Source organism: Trichomonas vaginalis, chromosome I (assembly GCF_026262505.1).
Source record: "Trichomonas vaginalis G3 chromosome I, whole genome shotgun sequence".
In the NCBI taxonomy this organism is placed as follows: domain Eukaryota; phylum Parabasalia; order Trichomonadida; family Trichomonadidae; genus Trichomonas; species Trichomonas vaginalis.
In genome coordinates, this window is record NC_067203.1 from 760,560 (window position 1) to 775,615 (window position 15,056).

Here is a 15,056-nt window from a genome sequence, read left to right on the forward strand (position 1 = left end):
GCAACGATTTAAAACTACATATCAATGAGAAATAAGATTAAAAACTATAACCCCAAATACGAAAACACTATAATACATGACAAAGATATAACTATAATGAATATGCTTCAGCCGGAAAAAGTAGTTTTCCCAGTCATATTCCTCAATATACTGAAGCAGAAGACATATCTACTTTCTAATATTTTTATCCTCACGAAATTTATGCATATAATGAATGGATTTTGATTATGTTCATAAATAAATTTTGAAATAGTTCATAAATCCCATTCTAAGAATAGTTTAGTCGAAAACAATTCTAAAAATAGCTCAAAATACTTCTTTGATAACATACCTAAGAGCGATGACTTTAAATTTTTTAATGTCTGATCAAGACACTCATCCCAATAAATTCACTGAATTGCGAAATATCTTCAAATATCACATCGATCCATTTAATGCGTTATATAAGCTAAAAACGGAAAACGAAGAAGAATTAAACTCGATTTACAAATTGATCAGGACAGAGTTGATTGATTCAAAGAAATACCTTCCCCAAAATATTATCGAAAATATTTTGGCTATCATTAAATATAATAACCGCTATACAAAGTCATACTTGGAACTTGCCAAACATATATATGATGATTATAATGTTGAAGAGGTCAAAAATATTGACCATCATTTAAAGTTCCTGTTTTATAAAGAATACGGAATTAAATTAGACAAATCTGTTGATTTCGAAAAAATCAAATCCGAAGATCTCGACATTCATCCAGAAAATACAATTTACAGAGCAATTATGGATAATGACCTAGAAAAATTCATTGCTTTCACAGAAAGAGAAGGATTTGATAAAAATCAAAGACTTGAAAGCGTATTATATCCATATTTCTACAAAGGATATTCGTTGCTTGAATTATGCTGTTACCATGGAGCAGTTGATTGTTTTAAGTTATTAAGAACAAAATTTAACTCAGAAATAACTGAAATATGTCTAAAACTTTCATTTTTAGGAAGAAATCAAGAGATCATGAGTGAATGTTTGAAATATCAAAAACCAGATTCTTATTGTATGGACTATGCAATTATTTCACACAACATTGATTTTGTTACATTCTTGATGAATGAATACAATTTAAAGATCGATTTAGAATACTGTGGAATTTACAATAATCTTGAATCATTTTTGGTTTATTTTGATCAAACTAATGATGTTAATAATTGTTTTATTAAATCGACAAGGTTTAATATTCCATCCCTTTGGGAATACTTCCTTTCACATGGTGCAAATATCAATGCAAAAAATAAAGATGGAGAAACAGCCCTTCATGTTGCAGCAAGAGGTAAAAAAGAAACGATTGAATTTCTTCTTTCACATGGTGCAAACAGCAGTCTAAAAGATAAAGATGGAAAAACAGCACTTTATATTGCTGCATTTGGCAATAAAAAAGAAATAGCCGAAATCCTTATTTCCCATGGTGCAAATATCAACGAAAAAAAACAAAGACGGGAAAACCGCCCTCTATATTACAGCATGTCTTAATCACAAAGAAACAGCCGAAGTTCTTCTTTCACATGGTGCAAATATCAATATAAAAAGTGATGATGGAGACACTGCCCTTCATATTGCTGCATTTCAAAATAGTAAAGAAACAGCCGAAATCCTTATTTCACATGGTGCAAATATCAATGTAAAAAGGAGATGGATAAAATGCACACATTTGCACACATTTTGACACTTTTTCTGACAAGCATCATTCAAATTTGAAGAAAAACCTCTAAATTTCATTCAAATTTCTGTCAAAATGTGTGCAAAATTGAAATAGGCACACATTTTGACATACGATTATTTATATACGTTATTTTAATGGTTTCAGAGAAATCTTCGTTACACATTATTGAAGATTACTCAATATTTAAGTGAATGACTCACTACCACCTGTTTAGAAAAATGGTAGCATAAAATCCAAATGTCACATATATTATTTCTTATTTCATACAAATAAACTTACAATTATAACCTCAACTTGTTTGCAAAGCAGAAACTCAATATAAGCAATCGATCAGTAGTGTATTTAAAAGTCGAATTTAAATTTAAAAATTTATAATCTTATTTCGGAACCAAATAGTATAAATTTAGGACAAAAAGCTACGTGGTGTTGATAACAACTATTAAAATTCAAATATTACTACCATGAACAATACAATGGCTCATATTGATAATTGATAAACGTGCATATAAATTGCATATATCATCAATGTCATTAAGTAAAATACATGTATATAAATAGATTAGAAATATTTTTCGGTTAGAATTAAAATCTATGTAATAAAAAATAAGTTATAAAAATAAATACCGAATTTTTATTTGTAATATAAACTGCTACAATATGCTAGTGTATACAAATGTATTTGTCGTATTGATTTGAAAGATCTTCAACATGGTTCAGATCTAAATTTGAAACTCGTAAAATAAAGCGAATCTTTATTTGTAATATAAACTGCTACAATATGCTAGTGTATACAAATGTATTTGTCGTATTGATTTGAAAGATCTTCAACATGGTTCAGATCTAAATTTGAAACTCGTAAAATAAAGCGAATCTTTATTTGTAATATAAACTGCTACAATATGCTAGTGTATACAAATGTATTTGTCGTATTGATTTGAAAGATCTTCAACATGGTTCAGATCTAAATTTGAAACTCGTAAAATAAAGCGAATCTTTATTTGTAATATAAACTGCTACAATATGCTAGTGTGTACAAATGTGTTTGTACAAATGTATAACTCTTTGTCAATTGTTATGGCACCTTATAACTTAAAAATCATTTTCATTAACAAATATAAAAAGTGACAATTAATATTTTCATTAAATGCATATTTAATTATCAAAACAATGTCGATTTAGCTTGAATGTTCATTATAAAATGTGTAAGTTTAGGAAAACAAAAAATAATTAATTCTCGCAAAGAAACTTATTTTAAAAGAACCTAAACAAAAGTTCATATAATAATAAATCTAAAAATAGATATTAATTTAAACGAAGATAATGAGAGAATGGGGATGTTGTAAAACAATGAGACTTAATGATCAAATAATTAAAATAATAAAATTAATTAAAGGAAAGCTAAAATAGTTTAATGAATTTTTATAGATTGATTACACAATCAATGTTTCTGTGTCAATGTACATCAATCAACATTGTTTCATTGAATTTTGTCTTTCACCAAGAAGATTCAAGAACAAAGTTTTGTAGTTTCAATAGATTGATTACACAATCAATGTTTCTGTGTCAATGTACATCAATCAACATTGTTTCATTGAATTTTGTCTTTCACCAAGAAGATTCAAGAACAAGTTTTCCTCTTTTTCTTTTTTAAATGATTAAAATATTACCTTGCTTCAACTTTACACGTTTTCGTTTACTAAAATTATCTTTTACCTTCACTTATCTTATCATACCCAATTATTCATTTAATTCTATATTTTTCTGACCAAAAATCCTCTCAAATCTCCCTTCTTCTTTCAAAAATTCTATGAGTTTATTCAAATTTCCTTTAAATCTTTGCTAGTCCTTCTATAAGATTCATTCTAAAATTTTTGAAAAAAATTTAAAATTTGCTAAATATATTCTTTATTACTTTGCACTATTTTCCAATTGAAAAATCGTCGATTTTAATCAAATGTAAGATCATCATAATAAAAATTATGAAACTTACCGTGTTTATTAGTAAATTTCAATATGAAGTTGTTATACAAACAGCTGGGACTTTAAATTGAGAAATTGCATAATTCCATCTACAAATTTTGGTCTAGACAATAATCATTGATAAATTATAATATATGTATTATGTGTATTTACATTGCATATATAACAATTTCAATTTCTATATTAAATTGTTATTTGATATCAGCTATATTTGTTCAGGTAAAATGAAGTGTAAAAATATAATTCATGAATTACATTATATATATTATTTTTATTATTAAAATCAAATTCAGATTTATAAATTAAGGTTATTCATTTTTGATATGGTTATCACGCTCAAATATGGAAATAAAATTAAAAAAGTCAATACTCCTCAAGAAATACATTGTCTATCATTATATCTATATGCTTCCAAAGTATTTCATCTTAAACTAAAGACTTTTATATTACAAAAAGATTCAAAGAAGATACAATTGTTTAATTATGTTAAACATTATTCAGATATGACAATTGAAATAAAAGAGTCAAAAAAGCCTCTAAACTATTTGACAATCCAATAATTTCTTCAACTAAACTATCAAATTTGGAGGATTTAATAAAATGTGGATATGATATGGATATTTCACAAATTGCATTGTTTTCAGCCAGAAATGACATTGATACTGCTATGAAAATACTGAACATGGATTCAATCGAAGAATATGGATATGAACTTAATTGCTTATTAAAACAAGTAAGAGAATTTAGAAGAAGTGATATAAAAGGTCAAATGATTGCAATAAGGACAGATAGCAATGGTAAAAAATACACAGAAGTATTAGCAGAAGGGATTTTTAAAGCAGATAGCGATGTTGAATCAAGTGATGATTCATATGATATCATTGAAGATGTAAAATCAGATAAAATTAAATCAGGAAACGCGCTTAATATTAATGATATAATTGGCAATAGGAATCCAAATATTAATGGAGAAACGATTAATAGCCATTCAAATATTAATCAAAACATTAATGAAAGAAATTCAAATATTGATGGAGAAACGATTAATAGCCATTCAAATATTAATCAAAACATTAATGAAAGAAATTCAAATATTGATGGGAAACGATTAATAGCCATTCAAATATTAATCAAAACATTAATGAAAGAAATTCAAATATTGATGGGAAACGATTAATAGCCATTCAAATATTAATCAAAACATTAATGAAAGAAATTCAAATATTGACGGGGAAACGATTAATAGCCATTCAAATATTAATCAAAACATTAATGAAAGAAATTTAAATATTAATGATGAAATTACTGATGGTCATCAAAATATTAATGGACGCATATTGAAACCAAAATCAAATAATAATAAATTTCGGCAAGCAATCCTCAAATTACCTCCTAATTTTATACAAGTAAATAGAGTAAACATCCAAGTTCCTCCAGCGCCAGCTCTTCCTCAACAGAGACAACAACAATCTCTTCCAGCTCAGACTCTTCCTCAACAGAGACAACAACAATCTCTTCCAGCTCAGACTCTTCCTCAACAGAGACAACAACAATCTCTTCCAGCTCAGACTCTTCCTAAACAACAACCACATATAACTGATAATTTATCTTTTGATAACTTTATTAACCCTCAAATTATTATTGATAATGCGAAAGTATATCAAAGTATTTCCGACAAAAGGAGTCAATATAATCTTTCCAAAACCATTTGCGAACAATGTGTTGCAAACTACAATATATTGAACAAAGATGATAAAGAAGCCCAGAGAATAAAAATTAGTGATATTTTACGTACTTATCATACATTTAGTATATCTGACTCTGACAAACTTGCCTATAGGAAAACGATATATCCTCAAGGTACTCCATTACGATTTGAACGTTATTATTGCAAGAATGATCATTTAGAGTTACACTATTATTGTGCCAAACGAAAAAAATGTGGTTATTCACAAATTATATCATTATTTCCAGCTGGTTCGAATATAAAAGCGTCAATCCACGAAATAAATCCTCCACACAACTGCTCCAAATCAAATATTCGATTGAAATCAATGGAACACATCAAATCAGGTATGAATTCGAATCAATGATATCAACTTATATTCAAAATAATCCATTGTTATCACTAGCTGAAGCTCGACAATATTCAAATCAACTCATATTTGAATACAATTCTTCACATGATGATACTATTGATATTTCACCTCAAACAATAGCAAAGCTATACTACGAGATCAGGCCTAAAATCAAACTAAGCGAAAATGAATTAATTAAGAAGTTATTAGAAAAGTATAACAGCACAGATTATTATATAACCCAATATTACTCAAGTTCAGATGATACTAACTATTATTTCTTCGGTTGCCAGCTTTTATAAAAAGAGCTAAAACTTGCAACCATCTTTTCATAGATGGAACATTTCGTATCGTTCCAATTAAGTTAGCAAATGGGCAGCTCTTAAATCTTTTAGTATACGATGAAGCTACAAATTTATATTTACCTTTCCTTCATGTACTAATGACAGGAAGATCATCACTTAACTATGATACAGTTTTTAATTTAATGATCACATGTCCTCTTATTAGTATATCATTGGGAAAATATAAAATCATTACATCAGATTTTGAGAATGCATTAATGAAATCAATCAAATCTAAAGTCAATGATGAAACTACAGTCACTGGTTGTATATTTCATTATATAGCAGCTCTTGTTAAAAATTTCAAAAAGTTATGTGATGAAAACGATGTTTGCGCAAAATCACTTTTAAAACTATTATGTGCATGTCCTTTTGTTCCAATAGAAGTTTTTGAAATAATTTGCAAAAAATTAGATGCGATTAAAGAAATAAATGATTTTGCAAAATATTTCTTAAATACATGGGGTAAAAAGTATGATGTAATTAACAAGCTGAAAGTATCTGATATGATCTTTTCCAATAATGGAGTTGAGTCATTTAACAAAGTGTTAAACTCTCATATTGCATTCCCACATCCAACTATTTATCATATGATTTACATCCTATTGAAAGTTGATAAGGTATATTTTCATCGATATGCAAGGCAGCAAAATGACAATTTTGATCATAAAAATCGTATTTTATACCATTGACAAGAATTCAACAAGAGTTAGATGTATTCACATCTAATTTTGGATTAGAACGTGCAGAAATACCAAGTGAAATAATCAAAAAACATAAAAAATCATTTCGATTTGGAGAGGCCGATTATCGAGATATAGAAATTGAAAAATATCTGAATAAAAATGATGAGCAGTTTTCAAATTCTGTTACAATTAAATTAGAAGAATCCGATGATATAAATATCAATGAATTCGAAATTACAGAAGATGATATTTTTGGAAATGAGATTAATTAATTTATGACAAATCATTTAGAATAAAAAATTATTTTATAAGAATTTGAAAATTAATAATAAGGGAAATAGGAACAGTAATATATAAGTATATATGAAGACAAAAATTCAATGAAACAATGTTGATTGATGTACATTGACACAGAAACATTGATTGTGTAATCAATCTATTGAAACTACAAAACTTTGTTCTTGAATCTTCTTGGTGAAAGACAAAATTCAATGAAACAATGTTGATTGATGTACATTGACACAGAAACATTGATTGTGTAATCAATCTATAAAAATTCATTAAACTATTTTAGCTTTCCTTTAATTAATTTTATTATTTTAATTATTTGATCATTAAGTCTCATTGTTTTACAACATCCCCATTCTCTCATTATCTTCGTTTAAATTAATATCTATTTTTAGATTTATTATTATATGAACTTTTGTTTAGGTTCTTTTAAAATAAGTTTCTTTGCGAGAATTAATTATTTTTTGTTTTCCTAAACTTACATATTTATAATGAACATTCAAGCTAAATCGACATTGTTTTGATAATTAAATATGCATTTAATGAAAATATTAATTGTCACTTTTTATATTTGTTAATGAAAATGATTTTTAAGTTATAAGGTGCCATAACAATTGACAAAGAGTTATACATTTGTACAAACACATTTGTACACACTAGCATATTGTAGCAGTTTATATTACAAATAAAGATTCGCTTTATTTTACGAGTTTCAAATTTAGATCTGAACCATGTTGAAGATCTTTCAAATCAATACGACAAATACATTTGTATACACTAGCATATTGTAGCAGTTTATATTACAAATAAAGATTCGCTTTATTTTACGAGTTTCAAATTTAGATCTGAACCATGTTGAAGATCTTTCAAATCAATACGACAAATACATTTGTATACACTAGCATATTGTAGCAGTTTATATTACAAATAAAAATTCGGTATTTATTTTTATAACTTATTTTTTATTACATAGATTTTAATTCTAACCGAAAAATATTTCTAATCTATTTATATACATGTATTTTACTTAATGACATTGATGATATATGCAATTTATATGCACGTTTATCAATTATCAATATGAGCCATTGTATTGTTCATGGTAGTAATATTTGAATTTTAATAGTTGTTATCAACACCACGTAGCTTTTTGTCCTAAATTTATACTATTTGGTTCCGAAATAAGATTATAAATTTTTAAATTTAAATTCGACTTTTAAATACACTACTGATCGATTGCTTATATTGAGTTTCTGCTTTGCAAACAAGTTGAGGTTATAATTGTAAGTTTATTTGTATGAAATAAGAAATAATATATGTGACATTTGGATTTTATGCTACCATTTTTCTAAACAGGTGGTAGTGAGTCATTCACTTAAATATTGAGTAATCTTCAATAATGTGTAACGAAGATTTCTCTGAAACCATTAAAATAACGTATATAAATAATCGTATGTCAAAATGTGTGCCTATTTCAATTTTGCACACATTTTGACAGAAATTTGAATGAAATTTAGAGGTTTTTCTTCAAATTTGAATGATGCTTGTCAGAAAAAGTGTCAAAATGTGTGCAAATGTGTGCTATGTTTTTTTCTCGTAAAAAGTGATGATGGAGAAACTGCTCTCCATGTTGCAGCAAGATATAAAACAGAAATGATTGAATTTCTTCTTTCACATGGTGCAAATATTAACGAAAAAGATAGGGATGGGAGAACCGCTCTCCATATTGCAGTAAAAGATAATAGTAAAGAAGAAGCAGCCAAACTCCTTATTTCACATGGTGCAAATGTCAATGTAAAAGATAATAATGGAAAAACCGCTCTTCATTACGCAGCAGAAAAAAATAGAAAAGAAACAGCCGAACTTCTTATTTCCCATGGTGCAAATGTCAATGAAAAAGATGAAAATGAAGCAACCGCTCTTCATGTAGCAGTATGGTATAAAAATCGAGAAACAGTTGAAGTTCTTCTTTCACATGGTGCAGATGTCAATGAAAAAAATGCTCATGGTCAAACAGCTCTTGATTTTACAAGATGGCAAAAAGGTAAAGAAATAGCCAACCTTTTTATTTCACATGGCGCAAATATTGATGGAAAAAAGTAAGAGAGTTTGCGAAATAAGTCATAAATCATAATTTGACTTTTTAAAATATTTCTTCATTTTGAAATAATCATTTTTAAAATATATATAAATTTGTGGAAAATATTAATTATATACCATACCAATTTAAAGTGAAATTATAATAAAACTTATCTATAAATAAAAAAAATTCGCTAAGATATATTATAAAACAGATTGTAGCAAATGCAGAGGCAGTTCAAGAACCAAACAAATGTCAGCATAACATTGTTAATTGCTATTGAAGCTTTTACAATGTACAAAAGTGGTCAATTTTGTAATGAAAATTATCTGAATTTTCAGACATTGGAAAGTGCATTGAAATCTCAATGACAGCTAACAAAGATGATGTAGAAAATGAATATCCCTGTTGTGTCCGCATTATGGATTAATCCAAATAAAAACAAACTAATTTTTCAGTCACTTTTGACTGGATTTGTAAATAAGTCTGGAAATTTGTTTTCTGAGTTTTAGAGGTAATACCTTTACACAAAGCATCCTGCTTAAGGGGAAAGACTCTAAAATTGGTGCTGTTCTCAGAATATGTGTTTACTGATAAAGGATACATATGATCTGTCTCCGAAATTGATGAAAGTTGAATTGTTCAATCAAGTGAAGAATACTTTGAGCCAAGAAGTAAGATTCAAAAGATCCTTCTTTGACCTCAAAAACACTTGTCTTTGTTCAGAAAGCAAAGAAATTAATGCTATGACTTCTTTGTTGCATTCGAACTAATTTGACTTAGTTCCAATGAGAATTGTGAGATCAAGCGCCCAATATCAGTTAATCGGCAATTACTGTCAACAGCACCCAAAAAGTGAAATAACTCAATATCTGCACAAATTAAATGCCTGTGTGGCATGTAGATGAAAGGATATCTTGAAATATCTTTGATTCTACCCCGCAAGTATGATCAAGAGAGTACTTGATAAATTAACGAATGATTTGTGTATTTTCTTTTTTCGTTTCTTAGCCAAATTTTTAATCAAAATTAGAAAATTAAATTTTATAAATTTTTTAATTGAAATTTCGTACCCAAAAAAAAATTTTTGATATAAAATATCTCATTGGGACATTTAGTGATGTACCACAACATGTTTAAAAGCATAACATCAAGAATATTGATTGGCTTTATTCTAATAATGATTTCGATAATTTCAAACATTGAAAATAAAAAAAATTAAAGAAATGCATGTCTTTCATTAGAGGACTATCAATCATATAAGATCGATCTCATTTCGGAAGTGTAAACAGATTGTTATGAGCATTTATCAACATCATGGTTACACATGTTCATAATTGATACACAATTAGTATATATAAGCATTATAGGTGAAGTTGGTCGCAAGAATTTCAAAAGTTCAGACATAATATTCCATAATATTAAAATTGAAAACAGAGATTCAGATTTAAACCTTAACTTCAATTTTTTAAATAAAGAGAGATATCATAAACAACTAGGAAAAAAAAAGATTATAAATAATATAATAAGCAAAGGTTAAGTAATTTATTCCTGGATCAAAACGAGATTTCCGTTCTGGTCCTCTTTCCACATTGTAGTTTTTCCATCAATTTGACTAACAACAAGAGTTTTATCGACCATAGCCCACGAAACTCCAGAAGATTGCGCTGGGAGTTGGCCTGTATAATTGACAGTTAATTGGTTCGAAGTAAATCTAATAACAGCAGCGATATTATCATCACCGATTGTAGCAACTTTTTGAGCGCCACCACTAACAGATGTTGGTGCCGCAATACTTCTAACCCAACCGTTATGAACCTGGGCAATAGATCCGAGATCCCAAGAATCTGACACTGTTGAGTTAAGATATACTGCAACTGTTCCATCTACGCCACCAACGAAGACAGTTTGGATGGCATTAGGGTTAGCGCTATCTGAGCCCCAGCACAAACATGTTAAGCCCATCTTTGAGGCTTCTGTTGTAACTGAAACCCATTTATTTTCTTTAAATGAATGAATAGCAAATGTTCCATCAAGTGAGGAAGTAGCAATAATGTTCTGTGTGGGATGGAAGGCGACTGATGTGATTGATGCTCTGTGTGCTTGGATTGTATAGTTTAATTGGTAATTTGGTCCTTTGTTCGCATAAACAAGTAGATTTCCGTTTGACAAACCGACAGCTAGCTGGGATCCGAATTGATTTGATGAGAATGAAAGAGAATTTGGCGTCGCTTCTTTGATTTCAATTGTGGATTTCAGAGTAAGATTTTGCGCCGAAAAAAATGAGATTTTTCCATCAATCGTAGAAACAGCGACTTGATGGCCATAGGTGTCTGTCGCGATTGATGTTGCCTGGGATGTTAATGAGACTTCCATTTGGCCAAATAATGTCACGTTTTACGATAAAACTGACTGTTTTTTTCTTTTTCTTTTTTTGACAATGAATTATTCTCAATGGTTTGGCAGCTCGCGTCAAATTCGGTTTTTATCATAATCGTGCTGTATTCAGTTGGATTTGTTGATTAGGGATATTTTATGCAAGAGTGATTTCTAAAAAAAAAGTAGTATATGTTGAAGGGTTGTGTGACTTTTTTTGTAAACGTAAGAATTCATGCAATATCGAGCGATTTTGTATCATTTTTTTTAACATATGAAGTAAAAAATGTATGATTCTTACGGTTTTTATTCTTACGTTTTTGAATAAATCAAGATTTAAAAAATTTTCAAAATTGTAAGACATTTACACTCAGCCCATACATAATGAAATAAAAAAATAAAAAAAAATTTTAAAAAATAAACTTTAAAAATTATGTCTTACATTTTTGAATAATTTATTTTTAATTCGTATGAAATGAGCGTCAAAACTAACAACGTTAAAAAATTAGGATTCACAAACGAGGAAATAAAGGATATATTAGATGAGATGTGTTATGAAGTTAGTAAATATTATTTAAGAAATTGTCAAAAATTTGCCGAGTTATTAAATGATTTAGATTATGATGGAAAAATGAATAAAGATGATGTTATAAATTTCTTATATCCCACATCTGAAGAAGAAAAACCTAAAGAACCTGATGTTTTCCCTGAATATTATGAAGAACGGATTAAAGATGATGATGAATACAATGAAATTGAAAAACTGGAAAAAATAAGAGATGAAATAGATGAAAAAATTAAGGAATTAAGAGAAGTTGAAAAATATAATGAAAATGAAGTAGAGGGTTTAATGAATATCCCAGCTTCAGAATCAGCAGTTCAGAAATCTCATGAAGAAAGATATAAAAATTATGTCTCAGAATCAACACAAAATTTATTAGATGGCGAAATAGATGAAACACTTTCAGAAGAAGGTACTAAATTTATACGTAAACATAAGTTACAATTTATTGATAATGAAAAATACCCTTGTATCTTACTTTCACCCCCTCTCGATTCTGAGAAATTCAAAAAAGCTCTTAAAAACGTGACATATGCAACTAATACGATTAAGAAAGAAGATCATGATATTTACACAAATTATTATTTAAATAAATGCACAGGTGTTGATAAAGTTTTTGATTTATTAGATAAAATATCAAAAGAAACCATTGGAACATATAAAATTTTGTGTGATTGTGGTTTCATTATTGAAGATACCAATAATGTTTCATATGAAAGAACAGCACCGAAGGAAGACGAAGTGGAAAGATCTATTCCATTCGTTATTAAGAATATAAAAGATATGAAAACTTATAAACATTATATTTATTCATTTATTTCAGAAAAAATGGAAGCAACCCATAAAACATCTTCTCATCATTTTATAGCTATTCATACATTCCTTTTCAAAGTTGTGAAATTAAATAAGACAGGAATTAGATTTAATGTATCCGGGTACGCATTCTTGAGTAAATTAAAATGTATTCGTCACGTCGCAGATGATAAAAATTTATGTGTTCTTAATTCATTTTATGGGCTTTAAAAAATAAATGAAACAGAGGAGGAAGAAATAAATGAAAGTGAAAATGTTCAACAAAAAATAAATGAAACAGAGGAGGAAGAAATAAATGAAAGTGAAAATGTTCAACAAAAAATAAATGAAACAGAGGAGGAAGAAATAAATGAAAGTGAAAATGTTCAACAAAAAATAAACTTTATTTTTATTTATTTTTTAATTTTTTATTCTTACATAAATGAACAAAAACGGAACCGCTAAAATGAATGATAATCAAATTAGAGCAGAAGGTAGAAGGTTATTTAAACGCTTCTATAACATTCCTGATGGTGTTAATCCTAAAACTCGTAGAAGTTATTTAAATGAAGCAATAGATTCATATGAAGGATTTGACATTTCATCAGAAAGTGAGAGATTAGCGAGAATGTTAAATGTTAATATTGATTTCTATTATTGTGACCCTCAACCAGAAGACGTGGACATAAATAAGGTAGACTTTCCATTAGTGGATTCAATAATGATAGATCCAGAATTTGAAACAGTAAATATTTTATTAACACAGAGTCCATGTGGAAAACTTCACGCTGACAGAATAACAGACGTTGAAGCACTCACCGGCTATAGAGTTTGTCCATATTGTAAAGAAGAAGTTTATTCTATCCGTGATGATCCAGAAAGGAAAAACCAAAGAAGATTTTTAAAGCATTGTGAGAAATGTAAAGAAAATAATGGAAGATTAATTCAAGACGTTCAATTGCAAAAGACACAGCAACCATATGCACCACATATTACGAAACAGAAGATATATCAGTGGTTATTAGCTCATAATTTGCAGGAATATTATCAACCGACAAGATATTATATTACTTTTGACTTCGAAACATTAGAGACTAAAGAAGAATTACAACTTTCTGAGTGTGCAACTTTGAACGCTTACTTAAAACCATTCATGGTATCATCAACGGTTAAATTAAACGATAAAACATATACGAGGAATTTTTGCTTAACTTCGAGTGATTCTTTTATTTCTGATTGGATTGAGTTTTTATTTTCAACCTGTTCATTAGTTGCTAAATCAAATATGAGTCAATACAATGAATTATTGAAGTCGCAAACGGCGGGGACTTTGTCTCATACATTAAATGAAAAACAGAAGGAAGCATTTAAAGAACTTCTAGATGAGGAATTCAATAAAGTGAATATCATAGGTTTTAATTCGGGAAAGTTTGATTTAAATTTAATTCTTCGTGATTTAAACACTGCAAAATGGAAAATAAAATGAATGCTGGGTTCATCTTCTCAATTTAAGCAAATCATTGTAAAGAAAACAAACGTTCCATATGAATTGAGATTTATTGACATCAGAAATTATATAGCGGGTGGGACATTAGATTCACTCAAATTTCGGAAACAATAAATCACGTGTTAAATCCTTTTTCCCTTATCAATTCATCACGTGGGAAAATTACGAAGAAGAATTATATAAAGTGGAACCATTCACTCAAGATTCATTTTATTCAGCATTAACTCAAGAAACTATATCAGATAGTGATTATCAAATATATCTCAATGATGCTAAAATTTTAAGAATAGATTAGAATATTTTATTCATTATTGCAATAAAGATGTTGAAATTATGATTGACCCAATCGATAAAATTATTGAAGAAACATTTGTTTATAAAATTGATATGCTTCATAATCTTTCTTTATCATCGAATGCTTCAATGATTCGTTACGCTTTAGCATATAAAGACTTTAATCCTAATGAAAAATATCCTGAGGAAGAGATAGAATCAAGTTTTGAATTAACGAAAAAGTATTGGAAATATAAAATTGAATCATATAAGAAACAAGATGAAAAAGCAGAAAGGGATACTAAAAATAATGTTTCAATGGATGATTTTCAATACTATCACGATTTAATCCTTTCATCTAAATGCAAAATGTGTGGT

At 28.1% G+C, this 15,056-nt stretch overlaps 3 protein-coding genes across 3 annotated transcripts, besides 3 other annotated features; 2 read left to right on the forward strand and 1 right to left on the reverse strand.

Moving 5' to 3' along the window:
- Positions 1-358: 358 nt before the first annotated feature.
- Positions 359-1,522, forward strand: TVAGG3_0904230 (proteasome regulatory particle assembly; the record flags this gene model as incomplete). Its single annotated transcript, XM_001301184.1, has 1 exon — positions 359-1,522. One exon carries the CDS (start codon positions 359-361, stop codon positions 1,520-1,522), a length of 1,164 nt encoding a protein of 387 aa, XP_001301185.1.
- Positions 1,523-1,678: 156 nt separating this feature from the next.
- Positions 1,679-8,684: a mobile genetic element.
- Positions 1,693-3,312: a mobile genetic element.
- Positions 8,685-10,696: 2,012 nt separating the features above from the next.
- On the reverse strand, positions 10,697-11,589 carry TVAGG3_0904260 (positive regulation of TORC1 signaling; the record flags this gene model as incomplete). Its single annotated transcript, XM_001296680.2, has 1 exon — positions 10,714-11,544. One exon carries the CDS (start codon positions 11,542-11,544, stop codon positions 10,714-10,716), a length of 831 nt encoding a protein of 276 aa, XP_001296681.1.
- A 336-nt stretch (positions 11,590-11,925) lies between these two features.
- Positions 11,926-12,449: a mobile genetic element.
- Positions 12,450-13,364: 915 nt separating this feature from the next.
- TVAGG3_0904280 (uncharacterized protein) lies at positions 13,365-13,999 on the forward strand (the record flags this gene model as incomplete). The annotated part of the gene is made up of 1 exon (XM_051251463.1): positions 13,365-13,999. A coding segment is annotated over one exon (635 nt), but the record flags the coding sequence as incomplete, so codon positions are not given.
- Positions 14,000-15,056: the final 1,057 nt, after the last annotated feature.